The sequence below is a fragment of the Narcine bancroftii genome, chromosome 8, assembly GCF_036971445.1.
Source record: "Narcine bancroftii isolate sNarBan1 chromosome 8, sNarBan1.hap1, whole genome shotgun sequence".
NCBI lineage: Eukaryota > Metazoa > Chordata > Chondrichthyes > Torpediniformes > Narcinidae > Narcine > Narcine bancroftii.
The window spans coordinates 82,795,494-82,814,681 of record NC_091476.1 but is presented as its reverse complement, the minus strand read 5'-3'; the positions used below and the strand labels follow the sequence as shown (position 1 = coordinate 82,814,681).

The 19,188-nt window shown below is 41.5% G+C and overlaps 1 protein-coding gene across 2 annotated transcripts in view; it reads left to right on the top strand.

Annotated features, from left to right (window-relative positions):
* aplp2 (amyloid beta (A4) precursor-like protein 2) overlaps positions 1 to 19,188 on the top strand; it is a 189,930-nt gene that overhangs the window by 41,361 nt on the left and 129,381 nt on the right. For both annotated transcript variants that reach the window (XM_069894362.1, XM_069894363.1), the window contains exons 2-5: positions 3,961 to 4,134; positions 4,981 to 5,110; positions 15,511 to 15,623; positions 17,194 to 17,366. In XM_069894362.1, the coding sequence (XP_069750463.1) occupies positions 3,961 to 4,134; positions 4,981 to 5,110; positions 15,511 to 15,623; positions 17,194 to 17,366 (590 nt within the window). The remainder of the gene's footprint in view (positions 1 to 3,960; positions 4,135 to 4,980; positions 5,111 to 15,510; positions 15,624 to 17,193; positions 17,367 to 19,188) is intronic.

The window sequence follows — 19,188 nt, the reverse complement described above, 5'->3', positions numbered from 1 at the left end:
GGAAACAAATGGGAGAACTTTAAATGGAATATCATTACTAATTCACATAAATGGCGATACAGACATTCACACACTATAAGCAAGGGTTCTCTACAAGCTCCCAAACCTCTAATCAGTAGGAGGTGAAGCTCTGCTGTAAGTATTGCTACTATCACAATACTACAGCTCAACTTCATTGCAGTTCACACCTTACCCGTGACCCTTCCAAACAATGTCCACAGTAGCAACCTGGCTCAGACCATTTGGTCTTGTTAAATACAGGGCTAAACTGTGTGTCTAGCCAATCAGGACACTGGGTGATTTGAATTAGCCAATAGCAAGGTGTGCATTAATCAGTGACCTGAGCCCAACCTTGATTGGCAGGTGATGTGACTTTAGATTAAGTTGCAGATGGGGAGGTCACGTGACCACCTGGAATAAACACGTTCCAGACAGGCATGGAGACCACGTTTCCTCCACACACAAGTGCCTCTTATTATTTCCAAAATCTGTATAAAATTTTCGGCTGCAATTGGACCGGATTATGAGTTTAATTCTCTGAGACTGATTGATTTGTGGTTAGCAGACCAGATTTGATTCCACAAGGAAGAATCCAAATCTGATAGCTTTTAGGTTGAAAAGTAGAAACTGATTTCCCACTACTAACCCCCACCCCTCCGATCAAATTTATAAACATGCATATTAAATCTTCCTTGATCATGCGTGTACAATGGAAGTAGTCTATCTTCAAGTCTCAACATAATGTAGTCTCACATCCCTGATGCCATTTTTAGAAAATTCTCTCCTCGCCTGCCCTAAAATTTGCATTCTTCCAGGATGCCCAGAATTGAATACAATCTGAACAATTCATAAAGGTTCTCACAACTTCCTGTTTTATGCTTTGTGACTTCTTAAAGAGCAAAAGGTCATGTGTCTTTTCAACAGCATGACATGCTACCATTAAAAAATGTGTATTTTATTCCACAGTCGTTTATTCCAGAATGCCTCTGAAGCTATACCAGTACATTTGTACTCCTTTTAATAATAGTATCCATTAATTTATAGCTGCTGTGCATCTCCCCAATTTACTGGAATTTGATGACCTAATTTCTGCAATTTACAAACAATGAGAGCCTGAAAATACTGAAAAGAGCAAAAAGCCATAAACATAAGTTGGTCCCTTGCTCTGTTGATTAATACCATTTAATGTAGTTAATTAGTACAGTCAAATTTAGCAAATTTTAAAAGTAATATCTTACATCAGACTTAGAAAAATGCCTCCACAGTCTATGGCAGGACACAGAAGATTACTGCTCAACTGACCCCTCTACTCTATCCACGGTGGCCACCAGATTTAAGCCATTCTAATACCCCTCCTTATCCCCAGCATGTCTTCAGGATTCTCAATTACAGAGGTTCCCAACCAGTGGGCCACATTTTGTTCTTTAAAAATATTAAATAAAATACTTTAAATTAGATAAAGATGTGTTTCTTACAGAACTGCCTTTGACTTGAAAATATTGCTCAGACATTGCTACGAGAGGCCTATGGCATGTTAGGCCAGAAGCCAAGTGGGCCTTAGATCAAAAAAAATTGAGAACCACTGGAGAACAGCACCTTGTATTTCAACATAATAGTTTACAACCCACAGCTATGACCATTGGTACAAAAGTGCTAGAGAAACTCAAGCAGGTCACGCAGCATGTACAGGAAGTAAAGGGAGACCAAGGTTTCAGACCTGAGCAAAAATCAGCCAGGCAGGTGACTGTCTTGGCTGTTAACCTGTGCTTCTTCCTGCCCTCCTTTACCCCCCCCCCCCCAACTTTTTATTGAGGCTTGAAGGAAGGCTTGGGCCCAAAGTGTTGGTTATATATCTTTGCCTCCTATGGATGCTGCATGGACTGCTCAGTTCCTCTAGCATTTTTGTGTTTTTACTGCTTTTTGCTTATACCTTGATGAAGAACTCAGGCCTGAAATATTGATTACCCTTTACTTCCTAAGGATGTCATGTGACTTGCTGAGTTTCTCCAGCACTTTTATGTATTGCACAATCTCAGCATCTGCAGACTTCCCTGATCAATGGCATGGCCTTTCATATTACCCACTCTCCCTTCATTCCTCCTTCTCTCTTCTGATTTACCCTTGTACTCTCTTCTTTCCATCCTCCTCCACCCCAGACTGCAGCAACAGTTTTTTACCCTCCTGCACCTCTCCATCGCCAATACACACCTCCTACTGGTTTTCTTATCCCTCCCTCATCTGTTCCCATCTGGCCACCATCCATTCCTATTAGGTTCCACTCGTTATCTTCCCCTCTCATCAGATTCCATCATCTGCAGCTCTTTGTAGTTCCACATTACCTCCCAGCTTTAGTCTCTGTACTCTTTCCTGCCCCACCTGACTCCAACTGCCCATCATCCCCTCCTCGCCTCAATCCACCTGCCAGCTCCAACCTCCCCCCTCATCTCTTTTTCTGGCTATCTTTTACACTCTCAGTTATGATGTATAATCTCAATCCAAACTGTCGACTGTTTGTTATGCTTTGTAGATGCTGCCTGACCCACTGAGTTCCTCCAGCAGTTTTTAAAAAATTTAATTTGTTGGTTGTTCTGAATGTTTTGCAGTTTCATATTTAAAAATGATTGAACATTGAGCTGACAATTACAATTAGGGCAATCTGCCTCCTTGATGAGTTTCCCTCCCCCATCTGTTGTTGCAAATGTTGCAACTGTATAAGATACTGGTGAGACCGCACCTGGAGTACTGTGTCCAGTTCTGGTCTCCATATTTGAGGAATATACTGGCTTTGGAGACAGTCCAGAGGAGGTTTACTAGGTTGATCCCTGGGATGAAGGGGTTGACTTATGATGAAAGATTAAATCGTCTAGGATTGTATTCGCTCGAGTTCAGAAGAATGAGAGGAGATCTTATAGAAACATATAGGATTATGAAGGGTATGGATAGGATAGATATAGGAAAGTTTTTTGAGCTGGCCGGGGAAACTAAAACAAGAGGACACAGTCTCAAGATTCGGGGGAGTAGATTTAGGACAGAGATGAGGAAAAATAGTTTTTCCCAGAGAGTAGTGAATGTTTAGAATTCTCTAACCAGGGAAGTGGTTGAGGCTGCCTCATTAAACATATTTAAAATTTGGTTAGATAAATTTTTACATGATAGAGGAATTAGGGGATATATGAAGAAGGCAGGTAGGTGGAGTTAGGTCATAAATTAGATCAGCCATGATCGTATTGAATGGCGGAGCAGGCTCGATGGGCCATATTTGGCCTACTCCTGTTCCTACTTCCTATTTTCATACTAGAAAAGAGCTGAGGAAGGTAGTAGTCTGGCTAGGACTGAAACAAAAAAAACATCCATGAAGGGCAACATAGTCAGCACAGCAGTTAGCACAAAGCTATTACAGTGCCAGTGAGCTGGATTCGAATCCAACTTTTTTTGTAAGGAGTTTGCACGCTCTCACACCGTTACCTGCTTGGGTTTTTCCTGGGTGCTCCTGATCTGCCTGGAACTTCCTGTAGCCAGCCATTCAAATTCCACTCACTGTTCCCACATTGATGTCTGCTCTCGGCCCTGGCCGTCGTCAGAGTGATTCTGTTCATGGTTGCTGCCTGATCCACTGAGTTCCTGCCTAGCACCTAGTCTCTGTGTTTCTTTCATCAACTCTACCTTTGACACTACAAAAGTAGAATTTGGTCAAATCTAATATGCCTTGTTGTTTTTCAATTTCTAATGTGGGATGTGACCAGTCTCCATTACCTACTTGTTCATTTCTACATGACTACTTTTTAATGTTACTTTGATCCTGGATACTTCTGACACCGTGTGAAAAGTTTTTAGAAATGGGCAAAAATTACATACTGTGAATAAATTAAATAAGGATGAATTTAAATACTTGCTGTATTAACTTGGATAATATTGGTGGTCATAAAGAGAATTACTAGTGGAGTATTTTCTCTGTTTCAGGCATTGGCAGCCAATACTGGAGCTGGATTTGCAGTAGGTGAACCACAGATTGCCATGTTCTGTGGGAAGCTCAATATGCATATCAATATTAACAATGGAAAATGGGAACCTGATCCTTCAGGAACTAAAAGCTGCTTAGGGAACAAGGAAGAAATTCAGCAATATTGTCAAGAGGTGAGTCTGCTTAGCTCTTTTTTCACAAGTGGATGTGTGGAACAAGGTGCCAAAGGGGTAGTTGAGGCAGGTACTATTGCAATGTTTAAGAAATATTTGGATAGATAGATGCATAGGATAGGTTCAGAGGGATATGGTGAGACAAGTGTGGGTGGGGGACTTTGGTGTGGGGAAGATGGGCCGAAAGACCCGTTTCCACGCAGTATGACTGACTGTTGTTCATTTTATCAAACTGTGAATTTCTGCTTTAATATAATTTGTTCAAATGATAAAGGGAAGTTATGCAAAATATCTCATCTGATGATTTAATTGTCTCTTAAGGGGTCCATTAATGGTTTCTCTTACAGGCAGTAAAGTAAAGCCAAATTCTTCAAATACTGATGAGTGAAATAAAGCATGAATGTGCTGGAAAAGAAACCAATAACATTTCTGTTTGAATATCTTGAATTCAAGTTCATTATTTGCACAGGGGTTGCCGAACCGGTCAATAGTGCAATCCCTATTACAGTGCCAGTGACCCAGGTTCAAATTATGTTCTCCCCATGTCTGCGTGGGTTTCCTCCGGGTGCTTCGGTTTCCACAGTTCAAAATGTACAGGCTTGTAGGTTAATTTGGGTGTAATTGAGCGACTTGAGTTTAAATGGCCAGAATCAGCTGCTACTGTCTGTAAAATAAAATTTAAATTTATTAATAACTCCTGGTCACAACTTCTGCCTTGGATGTCAAGGTGAGTGCTGTTTCGTAAAACAACTTGGCAAATGTAGTTTAATTTGAGGACATTTATTATTTGCCCTGCTAGTTGTCAGAAATACAAATATGCCTGATATGAATATTTACTTCTGTTAGGTTTACCCAGAGCTCCAAATTACCAATGTGATGGAAGCAAATAAACCAATCAGCATTGAAAACTGGTGTAAAAAGGGAAAGAAACAGTGTCGAGGCCACACTCATATGGTAATTCCAGTTAAGTGCCTTGGTGAGTTCAAATCTATTTTCACTCAAAATCCAGCATTGTTGCAAAAGCAACCAACAATATTTTGTTGTCTCTCTCATACTATATTTATAAAACTGAGAAGGTAGCTCCCATGAATGTATTTGTGTTTGTTATTAGTTGAAAAGTCAACAGTTCTCTCATACGTCTTATTTAGTAGGTATCAAACTGAATATATTTTGTGATCCTTCCTTTGCTTGGCTTCGCAGATGAAGATTTATGGAGGGGTAATGTCCACGTCAGCTGCAGGCTCGTTTGTGGCTGACAAGTCCGATGTGGGACAGGCAGACACGGATGCAGCAGTTGTAAGGGAAAATTGGTTGGTTGGGGTTGGGTGTTGGGTTTTTCCTCCTTTGTCTTTTGTCAGACATTTAATGAAATCAGTTACTGTGTAGAAGAGTCGACAAAGATTAATTTCTCAGCATAATATCTTTTGGTCCAGATTGTGTCTCGAGAATTATTGGGTGGGATATCTGTTAAGATAGAATCCTTTAGAATCCTTTGAGGGGAATGGGCAGACCTCTTGGCCAAAGCAGATCTGAAGTGAATTGAAAAAGACCATGCAATTGTGTCAAATTGATTAATGTGGGGCAGATAAGTTATGTAGCCCAAGTTCAATGTCGCACCAACATTTTTACTATATTTTCTTTCTGAGAATGATCTGGAATTGTCATGGATTATATTAAAAAATTATCAAATAAGGTTATTTATTAATGTTTGTTCCCTTTTATGGAAAAAACCTTAGTTTGTTACGTTCTTTTCCCATTGCTACATAGCCCTCAATGAATCAGCAATCCTAAATATACGCCCATTTTGGGTAACAGAAATTCACCCTTGCAGAATTCACAAATTGTACCCCAAAAATTTGAGACATAGAATTAAATTTGCTCTTTCAGAATTTATTCAGGGACAAAAAAGTAAATCAATTCAAAATTGATTTTATTCAAACTATATTTCTTGGCATTTACACAGATGACACGAAGATATGAAAGATTCTGATGTTTACTGTATTCTTGGAAGCCAGCCACTCCCTCCTGCTCCCCTTCTGGGTAATGTGGGGGTCTCCAGGTCCATGAAAAATGTAATAGTGCCAGAATGGGTGAAGAGCTTGGTCTGTTTTCTCTGGATGGAATAGGTTATGATGGGACATAACTAAGGTATCTAAAATTATGAGGGGTATTGGTAGGGAAGGCTGGAAGGCTGCAGGAAACATTTTCCCCATATCAAAGGTAAATAGAGCTCTTGGGCAAATTTAGGATATGAACCAAGAGATCGAGGGGATCTGAGCAGAGTTTTTTTTCATCCAGATCCATATCACACTACTTGAAAGAATGGTGAAAGCAAAATTGCTGACAGCATTTAAGAAGTGTCCAAATGAGCATTTGAATTGCCCAGTCAAAGAAGTGTAGCAAGCCAAATGCTATATGATGGGGTTAGTATGGATGGTTCCCCACTGGGCTCAAGGGCAATGAATAACCTAACTGAATGCTTATTTACTACATGACTTCATTTACTCCATGAACTGCAGATCTTGTTGGAGGCATAGGTAGTGATAGGTGTTTCAGGGAGGCAGTTACCCCTAAGATGGCTGGACCTTAGGGGTGGTAATCTCAGTATTGCTACCAGTGCCACGTGCCAGAGAGGGTAGGTACAGGAAGTTAGGGCACATGAATGCGTGGCTGCAGTGATGGTGCAGGGAACAGGGGTTCATATTTCTGGACAATTGGGATTTCTTCTGGGGAAGATCTGACCTGTAAAAACAGGACGGGGTACTCCTGAACTGGAGGGGGACCCCTATCCTGGTGGGCAGGTTTGCTGAGCTGTTGGGGAGGGTTTAAATTAGTTTGGCAGGGGGTGGGAATCCGAATGAGGGTAGAGATTAAGATAGAAGGACAAAAGCATGATGGTATGTGCTCTGAATGGGTGAGGAAGGACAGGCAGGGGACAAAGCATGAAAATAGCCAGTTAGAGGAGTGGTAATTCTGAATAAAGGGGATGAATCTAGACCATTTATCCGTCCATGGAACTACGATGTTGTGGCTATAGCTGAAACTTGGCTGGAGGAAGGTCAAGATTGGACGATGCAGGTTCCTGGGTTTGGGTATTTTAATAAGAATAGGATGGGAGGTAAAATTGAGGGGGGGGTGGGGGAAGTGGGATTACTGGTCAGGAATAGTATCACGGCTATAGAAAGAGAGGATGCTGTAGAGGGAGTGTCCACTGAGTCGGTGTAGGTGGAAGTCAGGAATAGGAAGGAAGCTATCACTGTGCAGGAAGTCAATAGGCTCCCAAATAGCCCTCGGGACACTGAGGAGCAGATAAGATGGCAGATTTTGGAATGGTGTGGGAAATACAGGGTTGTAGTTAAGGATGATTTCAACATTCCTAATATTGACTGGTACCTACTGACTGCTGGAGGGCTAGATGGGGTTGAATTTGTCAGGTGTGTTCAAGAAGGATTCCTGACACAGTATGTGGACCAGCCACGAGAGGAGAGGGCACACTGGGCAATGAACATGGTCAGATGGCAGACATCTTGTTGGGGGACCATTTTGGTGAGCTTCAACATAGCTATAGAAAAGGGCATAAACAGTCAAACTGGAAAAGTGCTTAACTGGGGAAGGGCTACTTATGAAGGGACGAGGCAGGAACTAGCGAGAGTAAATTGGAAACGCACGTTTAAGGGTGACAGCACGGAAATAATGTGGAGGAAGTTTAGGGACCACTTGTGCAGGGTTCAAGATAGGTTTGTCCCATAGGGACAAGAAAAAGTTGGTAGGAAAAGGGAACCATTGCTGATGAAACAGGTCAAACAACAAGTCAAGAGGAAGAAGGAAGCAGACATTAAATAAAGGAAGCAGAAAACAAAAAGGGCCACGAGATGCATATGGTAGCTAGCAAGGAGCTTAAGAAAGGACTTAGGAGCTTGAAGTGGGCATGACAAGGCTGTAAAGGTTAAAACCTTGTGTTTTTGATTCTTAATTAATTTTGTGCTTGTCTCTTTAAGAAAAATATTGTTTGTAGTGTTACCATAGTGACTATGATGTAATATGTCATAATATCTGTGCAGGCTAAGAGCTTGCATCTCATTCTTCGACCAACATGAGCTTGAGATAATTTTCTTTGAATTTGTCTTTTTTCTTTTACATCTCTTTAAAGTTGAATATCGTTATATAGTCTATGTTTATTCATCGTAATGAAAACCTTAATGTGAAGTTATGCAAAATTTTTATCTGTTTTATGAATGAATTAAAGCTATATAATGCTGCATCTATGAAATTTAGTTTATTGGATAAATAAGAAAGTAATTTAGAATATCGTAGCCTATGTTTTCTTGAAGATGACACATTTTGAAATTAAGAAATACTAGAACCTGGAAAGTTTTGTCTATAATGTCCTTGACATGTAGAATTAAGGAGAACTTCTGTGCATATACGAAGAACTGAAAGATGACGAGAATGAAGGTGGGGCCGCCAAAAGATAAGGGAGGCAGCATGTGCCTAGAGGCAAAGTAAGTTGGCGAGGTCCTAAATGAATACTATGCATCAGTACGTTTTATCCAGAATTATCAGGTCCGGACACCTGCTGTTGTTTGGAATCTTCAGGATTTTGGAATTATTTTGATTTTGATCCCTTTAAACAAATGCCTTGCACCTAGCCCCCACCCCCCCCCCCTCCAGTCTCTCTCCTCTAGCCATCTGTTTCCCTCCTTCAGCCGTCCGTCCATCAGCCCTCCACCTCCCAAGGGTGGTGCCAGACTATTTTGCACCCTCAGCCAGTCTGAGCACAGGAGTAGGGTTCAACATGCGTCGTACAGGAGGCTCTTGACCAGTGTGTTGGTCAGCTAGAGGTCGGAGGCGGTAGGGTGGCCTGGGAGGTTTGCCAAAAAGCCGGTCAGCATCGGCTGCTTGGAGCCAGGGGCCAAGTGGGTCAGGAACAGCCTCCTGAGGTTCAGATCAGCAGGAGGAGCAGGCCTTAGGGACAGTGGTACTGAGTGGTGGCGGCTTTCAGGCGCACCACCAGCTTGTTGGGCTGACCCTTAGGCACACCACGGCAGCGCAGCACTGTCCATTGGCTGCCCCCATCTAACTCCCAACATTGCAGCAAGGGTGTAATGTGGCTGAGCCCAAAACGCCACTCTGGATTGCAGCAGTGGTTCAATCTGGGAGCAATGGCCGTCTTCATTACCCATAATCCCCCACACAGTTGGAACCATTCGGCCAGCACCAGAGCGGTTCCAAGGTACATGGGGGAGTTATGGGTAAGGAAGATGGCTATTTCTCCTGCTTTGAGCCAGCTGCCACCTGCCTCTTTCCCACTTGGTGCTCAGGGCCTAGGGTCACCTTTCCACAAGGTAAGATAGGGTGCCCATGGGGTGGGGCAGGGATGGGGATGACAGGGATGGGGGGGGGTGCTCCTTTTAAAAATGGAGAATTTACTGCAGGAAATTATCATTACTCACGTGTAATGTCATCTACCAATAAAAGTGCTTGATTTTGGAGGTTGCCGGTGTTTGGAATTCCAGATAAAAGGACAACATTTGCCATTCTCCAATCCTCCAGTACCTCCCCTGCAGCCAAAGAGAATTCAAAGATCATGTGGATGGAGCTGAAGGTTGTCGAAGGTTACAAGAGGATGTAGACAGGATGCAGAGTTGGGTGGAAAAGTGGCAGATGGATTTCAATTTGGATAATGTGAGGTGATGCATTTTGGAAGGACAAACCAGAGAAAATGACCTTGATCATGTTGAACAGTCCTGTGTGCTGGACATTGTGGAAATTAAGGAAACAAAAGTGTTGGATCTTCTTCAAAACATCAAGATTGATAAGTCCCTGGGCTGGACGCGATGTACCCCAGGCTGCTGTGGGAACAGATAGGTGGGGCAGTAATTATGATCTTTGAATTCTCTTTGGCTGCAGGGGAGGTACTGAAGGATTGGAGAATGGCAAATGTTGTCCCCTTGTTTACAAAAGGTAATAGGGAAAATCCTGGGAATTGTAGTCTTATGTCAGTGGAGTGTAAACTATTGGAGAATATCCGTAAGGATAAGATCTATGAGCATTTGGAGAGGTCCAGTCCACTCAAGGAAAGGCAGCATGGCTTTGTGAAGGGAAGGTGGTGCCTCACAAGCCTAATTGAGTTTTTTGAAGATGTAACAAAAGAAATTGATGAAGGAAGAGCGGTAGATGTGGTCATCGTGGATTTTAGCAAAGCATTTGACAAGGTCCCCCACGAGTGACTGATCCAGAAAGTCATGAGTTATGGGATCAGTGGGAAATTGGCTGTGTGGATAAATAATTGGCTTGTAGGAAGAAAGCAGAGTAATGTAGTAGTAAGTAGTAATGGAAGGAAAGTATTTTGCCTGGAGGTCGGTGACTAGTGGATCTGTTCTGAGACCCCTGCTCTTTGTGATTTTTATAAATGACCTGGATGACGAGGCAGAAGGATGAGTCAGCAAGTTTGCAGATGACACGAAGGTTGGAGGCGTTGTGGATGGAGCTGAAGGTTGTCGAAGGTTACAAGAGGATGTAGCCAGGATGCAGAGTTGGGTGGAAAAGTGGCAGATGGATTTCAATTTGGATAAGTGTGAGGTGATGCATTTTGGAAGGACAAACTAGAAGGCTGAGTACAGGATTAATGGTCAGTTACTTAAGAGAGTGAATGAATAGAGGGACCTTGGAGTGCAAATTCTACATTCTTCAAGGTCACCACACAGGTTGATAGGATAGTTAAGAAGGCCTATGAGATGCTGGGATTCATTAATAGGGGAATTGAATTCAGAAGTAGAGAGGCCATGTTACAACTCTACAAATCTTTGGTGAGTATTGTGTTCAGTTCTGGTCTCCTCATTATAGGAAGGATGTGGAAGCTATGGGGAGGGGGCAGAGGAGATTTATCTGGATGTTACCTGGACTGGAAAACAAGCCTTGTGAGGCAAGGTTAGCAAAGCTGGGGCTTTTCTCTTTGAAGGATGAAAGGATACTTGATAGAGGTCTTTTAGGTTATGAAAGGCATAGATAGGGTGGACAGCCAGCACCTGTTTCCCAGGGCAGGATCAGCAAACACCAGAGGACATATATACAAAGTGAAGGGAGAGAAGTTTAGGGGAGACATCAGGAGTAATTTTTTTTTACACAGGGAATTGTGGGTGCTTGGAATGCTTTGCTGGAGATGGTGGTGGAGGCTGAAACAATGGGGACATTTAAGAGACTCTTAGACATGGATGAAAGAAAAATAGAGGGTTATTTTAATGGACTCATTAATCCTGTACTCAGTCTTCTTGTTTGTCCTTCCAAAATACATCACCTCACACTTATCCAAATTGAAATCCATCTGCCACTTTTCCACCCAACTCTGCATCCTGTCTGCATCCTCTTGTAACCTTCGACAACTATTAAAACAGTGATTTTCAAACTTTATCTTTCCACCAACATACACCTTAAGCAATCCCTTACTAATCACAGAGCACCTATGTCATAGAGTTACAACCCCAGAAGACCCCAAAACCCAGTAGCAATAGATATTCACCAAGACAAATGGTTACTGAAACAAAGGTTGCTTTTAATTATCTTTAAACATGAAAATAGAATCAAAATTTAACTTATCACTATTAACCTACTTAACCCCCTTCTAATTCTAAGTGCATGTGTATGTAATGGTTACAGGCATTCTTATACCGTACACAGAATTAAACATTTATAAAGTTCACCAGGCTGTGGTGCTTGAAAGGTAAATGGTTACTGCTCAGGAAGGTTCTTGTCGGTTTTTAGAGAGATTTGTTGTCGCAGGACATCCACAACTGATTTTTTAATCAGCCACTCCAGTGTCTTGCTGACGAAACTTGCCCCCCTCAGGGTTCTCTTTCTTTCAGGTCACCAGAGAGTGCCTTTTTGCTCCTCTTATTCCAAGTGAAACATTAGACAGCCAGTCCTCTCCTCTTGGATGAACCACAAGGGCTTTGACCAGGCTGAACAAAGCATCTTACAAACCCGTCTTCCAAAATGGGCTTTCCACAAGCTTGCCAGCTTGTCCTGTTCCAGTCCCAGCTGCTGTTACTGACTGTAACACTGTAGAAGTCTATCTCTCTCGGAGAAAAAGCCTGTTTGACTCTCTCTGCTTGCAAAACCACCTGACCCTCTTAGAACAGCAAGTTCTCTTCCAGACAGAAGGCAACTTCGACAAGATCTGTTGCCTTTTTGTAAACAACAATCCAGTAATGAAGTCTCTTGGGGACTCTCCAAAGCACTTGCAAAAGCTGTGGAGCTGATATGTCTAGCATTAGCAGAGCTCCAGTATTTTAAATAAGATATGTTTTAAAGTGTTTGTATGTGACCTACTCTAACAAACTTTTCCCAATTTATCTCCCAAAAACATATCTATATATTCTGTCACAATAGGGAATACTTAAAGTTGTATGTGAGTGGAAAGAAAAAGGTTGAGAACCACTGGTCCAACTGGAAAAGGATTGGATTATAATAGGATTGGATCAAAAGCTTTTGCAATCCTCAAAATTAATAAATCTGGAGATTTTAAAATTTTGGATTGGGCATATTACAGGCCCAGAGGACCATAAAACCCAGCAGCAATAGAAATTCACCAAGACAAATGGCTACTTAAACAAAAATTACTTTTAATTATTTTTAAACATTAAAACAGAATCAAATTCTAACTTATTATTATTAACAACCTATCTTAACCCCCCCCCCCCTAGTAATTCTAAGTGCACGTGTGTGTAATGTGTATGTAAGTTCAGAAACATTATTTGATTCATAGTCTAATCTCACTTCTCACTCTTCCAAGTTTACTGGTTGCAGGCAATTCTTATACTGTGCACAGAATTTAATATTTATGAATTTCATCAGGCTTTGGTGCTTCAAATGTAAATGGTTACTGCTCAGTAAGGTTCTTGTTATTTTTCAGAGAAAGATTTGTTACTTGTTCGACACAAATTGATTCCTTCAGATCAGCCACTTCAGTCTCTTGCTGAAGAAACTTTCCCCATCAGGGTTTTCCAAATGATATCCTCTTTCTTTCAGATCACCCCAGAGTTTCTTTTTGTTTCCCTTATTTCAAGTGAAACATTATACAGCCAGCCATCTCCTCTTGTATAGATCACAAGGGCTTTGAACAGGCTGAAATATGAACTCACAACCTGTTTTCAAAATGGGGTTTTTCCACAAGCTTGCCAGCTTGTCCTGTTCCAGTTCCAGCTGCTGCTGCTGAACTATAGAACTGAATTCTCTCTCTCTCTTTCTCTTTCTCAGAGAAAAGCCTGTTTTACTCTCTCTGCTTGCAAAATCACATGAACTGCATTCAGATAGACTGCGACACCAGACCTCATCTTCCGAGTTCATACATCTGTTGTTTTTCCCAACAATAATCCATTACTCCACAGCATGTCCAATGAACACCTACTTGTCAAGTTTCTATAGGCATTCTGCAAAGTTTTTGCAAAGGCACTTGGAGCCTGGACTATCTGGTTTGAGCCAAGCTCTGGCAATTTAAATGAGAACTGTTTTGAAGTGCTTCTATCTGTGTATGACCTAACTAAAAATCCCACAATCTATCTTCCAAAAACATATCTATATACAATATAAAATATAACATAATCCATCACAAGTCAAGGAGAAATAAGGTAGAATCAAATGTAATTCTCAAAGTTATTGAATATGAAACATCCAGACCAACCCTCAAGTACCCATTCTCACTCAAGCCCATCATTTGCATTTTCATCAAGTATAATTCCCCACTACCTCAACATTCAAGGCAATCTAAAGTAGCAATAAACATATCTAATTTGGACATTTTTGAGACATGGTGGGAAAGCCACGAAGTGACAGGGAGGACATGCAGCCTCTGCAGAAAAAGTGCATGGATCAGGATTACACCAGGGAAGGGTGTAAAGTGTGGGATTCAGTGGATTTGGAATAAGTGCCTGGAAATAATTTGCATCCTCAGATGGAGCCAGATTCAGCATAGAGAGGAGTGCTGGAAATGCTCCAAGTGAATTTGAGGGTAGGGTGGAAATTAGTGGCAGTTGATGAAATTGCAGAATTCTGCTTGGGTCGAGAAGCAGCACTAGTGCAGTTGTAAATGGTCGGGAAAGTTGGGGAGTGGTGCTAGAATAGTTTTGGGATCGGGCATATTTAAAGAACTCTGCATCATATTCTGCCTACATAGTCTATAACTCAGTGGCATGAACATTTTTTGTAACCCTCCCTCAGTCCCTTTCTCTCCCGTCCTCATCTGCCTCTGTTCTTTCATGTGCACCCTTCTTTCCAATATGCCCCTCCCAACAGCCATCTGTTCCCCAACTCTCCAGCCACACACCACTCCCCCTTTGTCTCCTCCCACACTTCCCATTGTGTATGGTTCCACATATCTTCTTTCCTCAATCACCTTTACTGTCCCTTATCCTTCATTCCATCTGCCCCCTCCATTTTTTTCCCATTTACTTTGTCTGCTTCTACATATCTCTCTCTCCTAATTCCACTGTATCTGGTTCTATCTGTCCATCATCTTTCACCCCTCCTTGGTCCTCTTTTCCCCACTGACCCCTCTTCCTTCCTTGCCTGTCTTTCCTTTTTTCTCAGTCCAGACACAGGGGATCAATCTGAAATGTTAATTGTCCCGTTCCCTCCACAAGGCAACGCTTGTAGTGGTTAGCACAATGCTTTTACAGAGCCAGTGACCTGGTTCAAATCCACAGCTGTCCCTTAGGAGTTTAAGTTCTCCCCGTATCCATGTAGGTTTTCCTAGGGTACTCTGATTTCCTTCTATGTTCCAAAGGCATATGGGTTTGGTACCTTAATTAGTCACATGGGTGTATTGAGATGGCATGGACTTGTGGGCTGGAAGAGCATGTTCTGGTACTACTTTTCTAAATTTAAAGGTGTCTCCAAGCCCATTGAAGTCCTCGAGTAGTTATTTAATCCAAATAGCTTCATTTTTGGTCAAAGGATCCAAGTTGAGCAGAATAGCTCAGTGACATGCCAAGCCTTTTATGTTATGTCTTCCATCTATTTAATGAAATTGGAAATGGGAATTTGAAAAGAATCTGGAGCCAATTGATTTCAATAAAATCTCTCAATTCTATCAAAATTCACGGAAAATTTGCCTGCTTCTTTTTTGCAGTTGAATCATGGACTTTGGAATTTCATGGAATCCTGCAGCACAGAAGGAGGCTGTGTGAATGTTCCATGGCTTTGTCACCTCTCTGAAAGAGCTTTTCAATTAGCAACCCAATGGTGTTGAAATTCTGTTGTGTATAATGATGCATTTTCAAAGAACAATTGATAAATTGGCTCATTCTGTGACCTCCATGTGTGTTTGAAAACTTGCCTTATAATCTGTTACATAGATTTACTTATATATTTTCTCAACAGTTGGTGAGTTCGTGAGCGACGTACTACTTGTTCCAGAAAAATGCCAGTTCTTCCACAAAGAGCGAATGGATGAGTGTCGGAGTCACCAGTACTGGCAGACAGTTGCTAAAGTGGTAAGAATTGAACTCAAGGGCTGCCTGAAGCCCAGGCAAACATTTATTGACTTGTTGACATAAAATCTGTCAAATTATTTTATTCCTTGTGTTGTTGGCACATAGTGGTGCAGCAAAGAAATGTACCCTCTGACCCAAATAGTTCACACTGGCCAAGTTATCTTACTGAGCCCAATTCCATTGATGTGCTATTTGTGTTGGGCTTCATCAGCATTTTAGGTGGCTGAGTGCTATTTATAATTGATTGTGACATGGATACAGAAATCTACAGCACAGTACTGGCTCTTCAGCCCACACTCAAATCTACCTAGAATTTCCTGACTGCATAACCCTCAATTTTGTATACCTCTCTAATAGTCTCTTAAAAGATCCTCTTGTGCTACCTCAACCACTGTTGCTGGCAGCACATTCTGTGCACCCACCACTCTTTTATTCACTCTGTGTGAACAATTTATTTCATGCATCACCCCAAGAACCTGAAATGTATGTCCCCTCGTGTTCGCCATTTCATCCCTGAGTAAAAGCCTTGGCCAGCCATGCAATTAGTACCTCTTCAAACCTCAATCTGGTCATCCACCCTTGGTTAGAAAGACCAAGTTCACACAGCCTATTCTCGTAAAGGCATTCTCTCCAATCCATTCAGAACCTTGTAAATGTGCTCTTTCCCCCTCCCTCCAGCATCCACATCCTTCCTGCAGTGAGGTGACCAGAACTAATCACAATATTCCAAGTGGAGTCTTCCCAAGGTCTTGTGTAGCTGGAACATTACCCCACAGCTCTTGAACTCAGTCCTACAATTAAAGAAGGCCAACACACAATATGCCTTCTTAACAGCACTATCAACTTGTGTAGCAGCTTTGAGTGTCCCACAGACGCTCTGTTTGTTCACTCTCCTTTGTGTCCTCCCATTAACATTGGATTCTGTCTTCACATTGTCTCCACTTGTGCTCCTTTTACTTTTATTGGTTACAATTAATTGTCTTTTCATTTCCAGTTTTGGTGCTTAATTAAAATGTCGATACTAATGGCTTGATACTAATCAACATTTATTATTTCGTGCAACAAATAGTACAGTACAACTCCAATTATCCAAAATGGTCGGGACTGGGCTTATTTCAGATAAACAGTTTTTTTTGGAGAATTGGTCAGTTTTTACAAACAGCCCAGTAGCAAAAACAGATGACTTGTAACGGGGTTTAAACAACAACAAGCAAAAAGGTAAGGTTTTTTAAGCATTAAAATAATGTTTAATTCTCACCAAAAAATTGCTGGCCTCTGCCGATCACTCACACTTCCCTACCGAGGCCCTGCTCATGCCGGGAGCTTAAGTGCCCAGCTCCTGTCCGGGAGTCCGAGGTCCACTGCTGCTGCTACTGGGAGCCCGACATCCCATCTCCAAGAAAATTTTGGATAAATAAGGGTTTTGGATCTTGTTGTTTATCTGAAATTTTTTTAAAAATTCAGTTAACTGAGGATTTCGGAGAATCTGATTTCGGATAATTGACGTTGTACTGTATTTGCTTTTTCTAGTTGTTCTTGGATCTCAAATGTGGTCACTCTTGTGTTTCAGGCATGTACTGCTGAGTCAATGCTTCTGCACACCTTTGGAATGTTGCTCCCATGTGGCGTTGACAGGTTCCATGGCACTGAGTATGTTTGCTGTCCCCAGAACAAAATTGATGATGTGAGTTCCGAAGACCGTGATCTTGAAAATGTGGATGAGGAGGAGATGAGTGAATCAAGGTATTTTTAAATTTGTTTTCCAAGAATCAGAGCAAAAGTTCTGATAAATGAATTAGCTGGTTCTGAAATCGTATTTGTGCCAGTTTTATTATTTAGGTTTTTTAATTTTTTGATATATTCAGCATTTTCACCTTGGAAAATGGCAATGAAGTACCTTCAGGTGAAATGCAGGATTTAGAATTTAGACCCTGCAATGAATGAATGAATATTTCCAAACCAAATTGATGTGACTTGAAGGGAATCTGCAAGTCATAGTGTTCCCATGCATCTGCAATCTGTTTCTCCTTGCTTGTCAAGATCCCTAATTTTTGAGGTGTCAGGGATAGTTACCATGCAGTCAACCCTAAGACTCCAAAACAACAGACTCAATTGGAGACCCATTAAAAGACTCTTACTTTGCGCATTATTTATGCTCAATATTTGTTTTTTTTTTGTATTTGCACTGTCAGTTCAATTTTAAATTTAATTTAGATGTACAACATGGTAACAGACGGTTAGCCCAGCGCCCACTGTTCAAAACGTACTGGGGGTGTAAGTTAATTGGGCCGTGTGGGTTTGTGAGCTGAAATGGCCAGTGTTATTGTGCTGTGTGTCTAAGTTTAAAACATTTTAATTAAAAAATTTAGACCCTTTCGGCTCACGAGCCTGTGCCACCCAATTACACACAATTGACCTTTGACCTATAACCCCAGTACATTTTGAATGGTGGGAGGAAGCTGGAGCACCCGGAAGAAAGTCACACAGATACGGGGAGAACATATCAACTCCTTATAGTCGTGCTGGATTTGAATCCAAGTCACTGGCGCTGTTACAGCATTGAGCTAACCGCTATGCTAACGATGGCACACTTTTTAATCTATTTCCTCCTTTGTTACTAATTCTCGCTTTTATTGACCTTTTTCTTCTTGAATACAGTTTACAATAAGTAGAAATTCTGCCTGAACTGCAAGAAAAAGAATGTCATGGTTCTGTGTGATGTCGTATGTTTGAATTTTGAACTTTGAATTGAAGTAGCCGTACCAAGTTACTCAAGGAAATTTTGTAACTGGTTTAAGATGCAGCCACAATGTGCTAGTCTTAGAGGAAGATCAGAATCAATTGTGTGGACTGTTTTGTCCTGGCTGCTGCTGATACTGTACTCACATGGACAATTGTGGGTGATGTTGAGGTGAATCATGCCAATATATCCAGCCTTTCTTGTGGTCATGGTACTAACTGCCTTTAACATCAATGACTCATCTAAATGGTGGCGAGTGAATGCCCATGGATATGCCATTGGAAATGAAGGATGGCTAACCGATGGAAAGGGTTACCACATGCAGTTTCTGTAAATATTTGGTAGTTATGAGCATACACCTACATATGGTATTGGTCTTGCTACATGCAGGCATTGGATACTTATTTTAAAAGGCAAATGATGTGGCATTTAATGCATTCACCAGTGAAAGTATGTCCTTATGATGCAAACAAATTCATAATTGAAGTTTCTGAGGCTAAGGACACTGCCTCAAGGAACGTCTGCAGATGGCCTATTGCTGGGATTATTGACCTTCAAGATCAGTAATATAGATGCCCTGGATGCTTTTTGACTTGGATTTTATCTGGGCTTCCTCATGCTACATTCCGTCAAATCCTTCTGAAGGCGCTATCACTTATCTCAACTCAAGAAATTTCAACTCTTTTAAGCCAGGGGTGGCCAAATTTATGCCCCCAAGGCCAACTCCTGCCTGTTGCCCATTCTTAAGTGGCCGAGGATGAATTTTAAAAATAAATTGGAATATGACCATTAGAACATAGTCTCTAACAATCAATTGCACTGGAT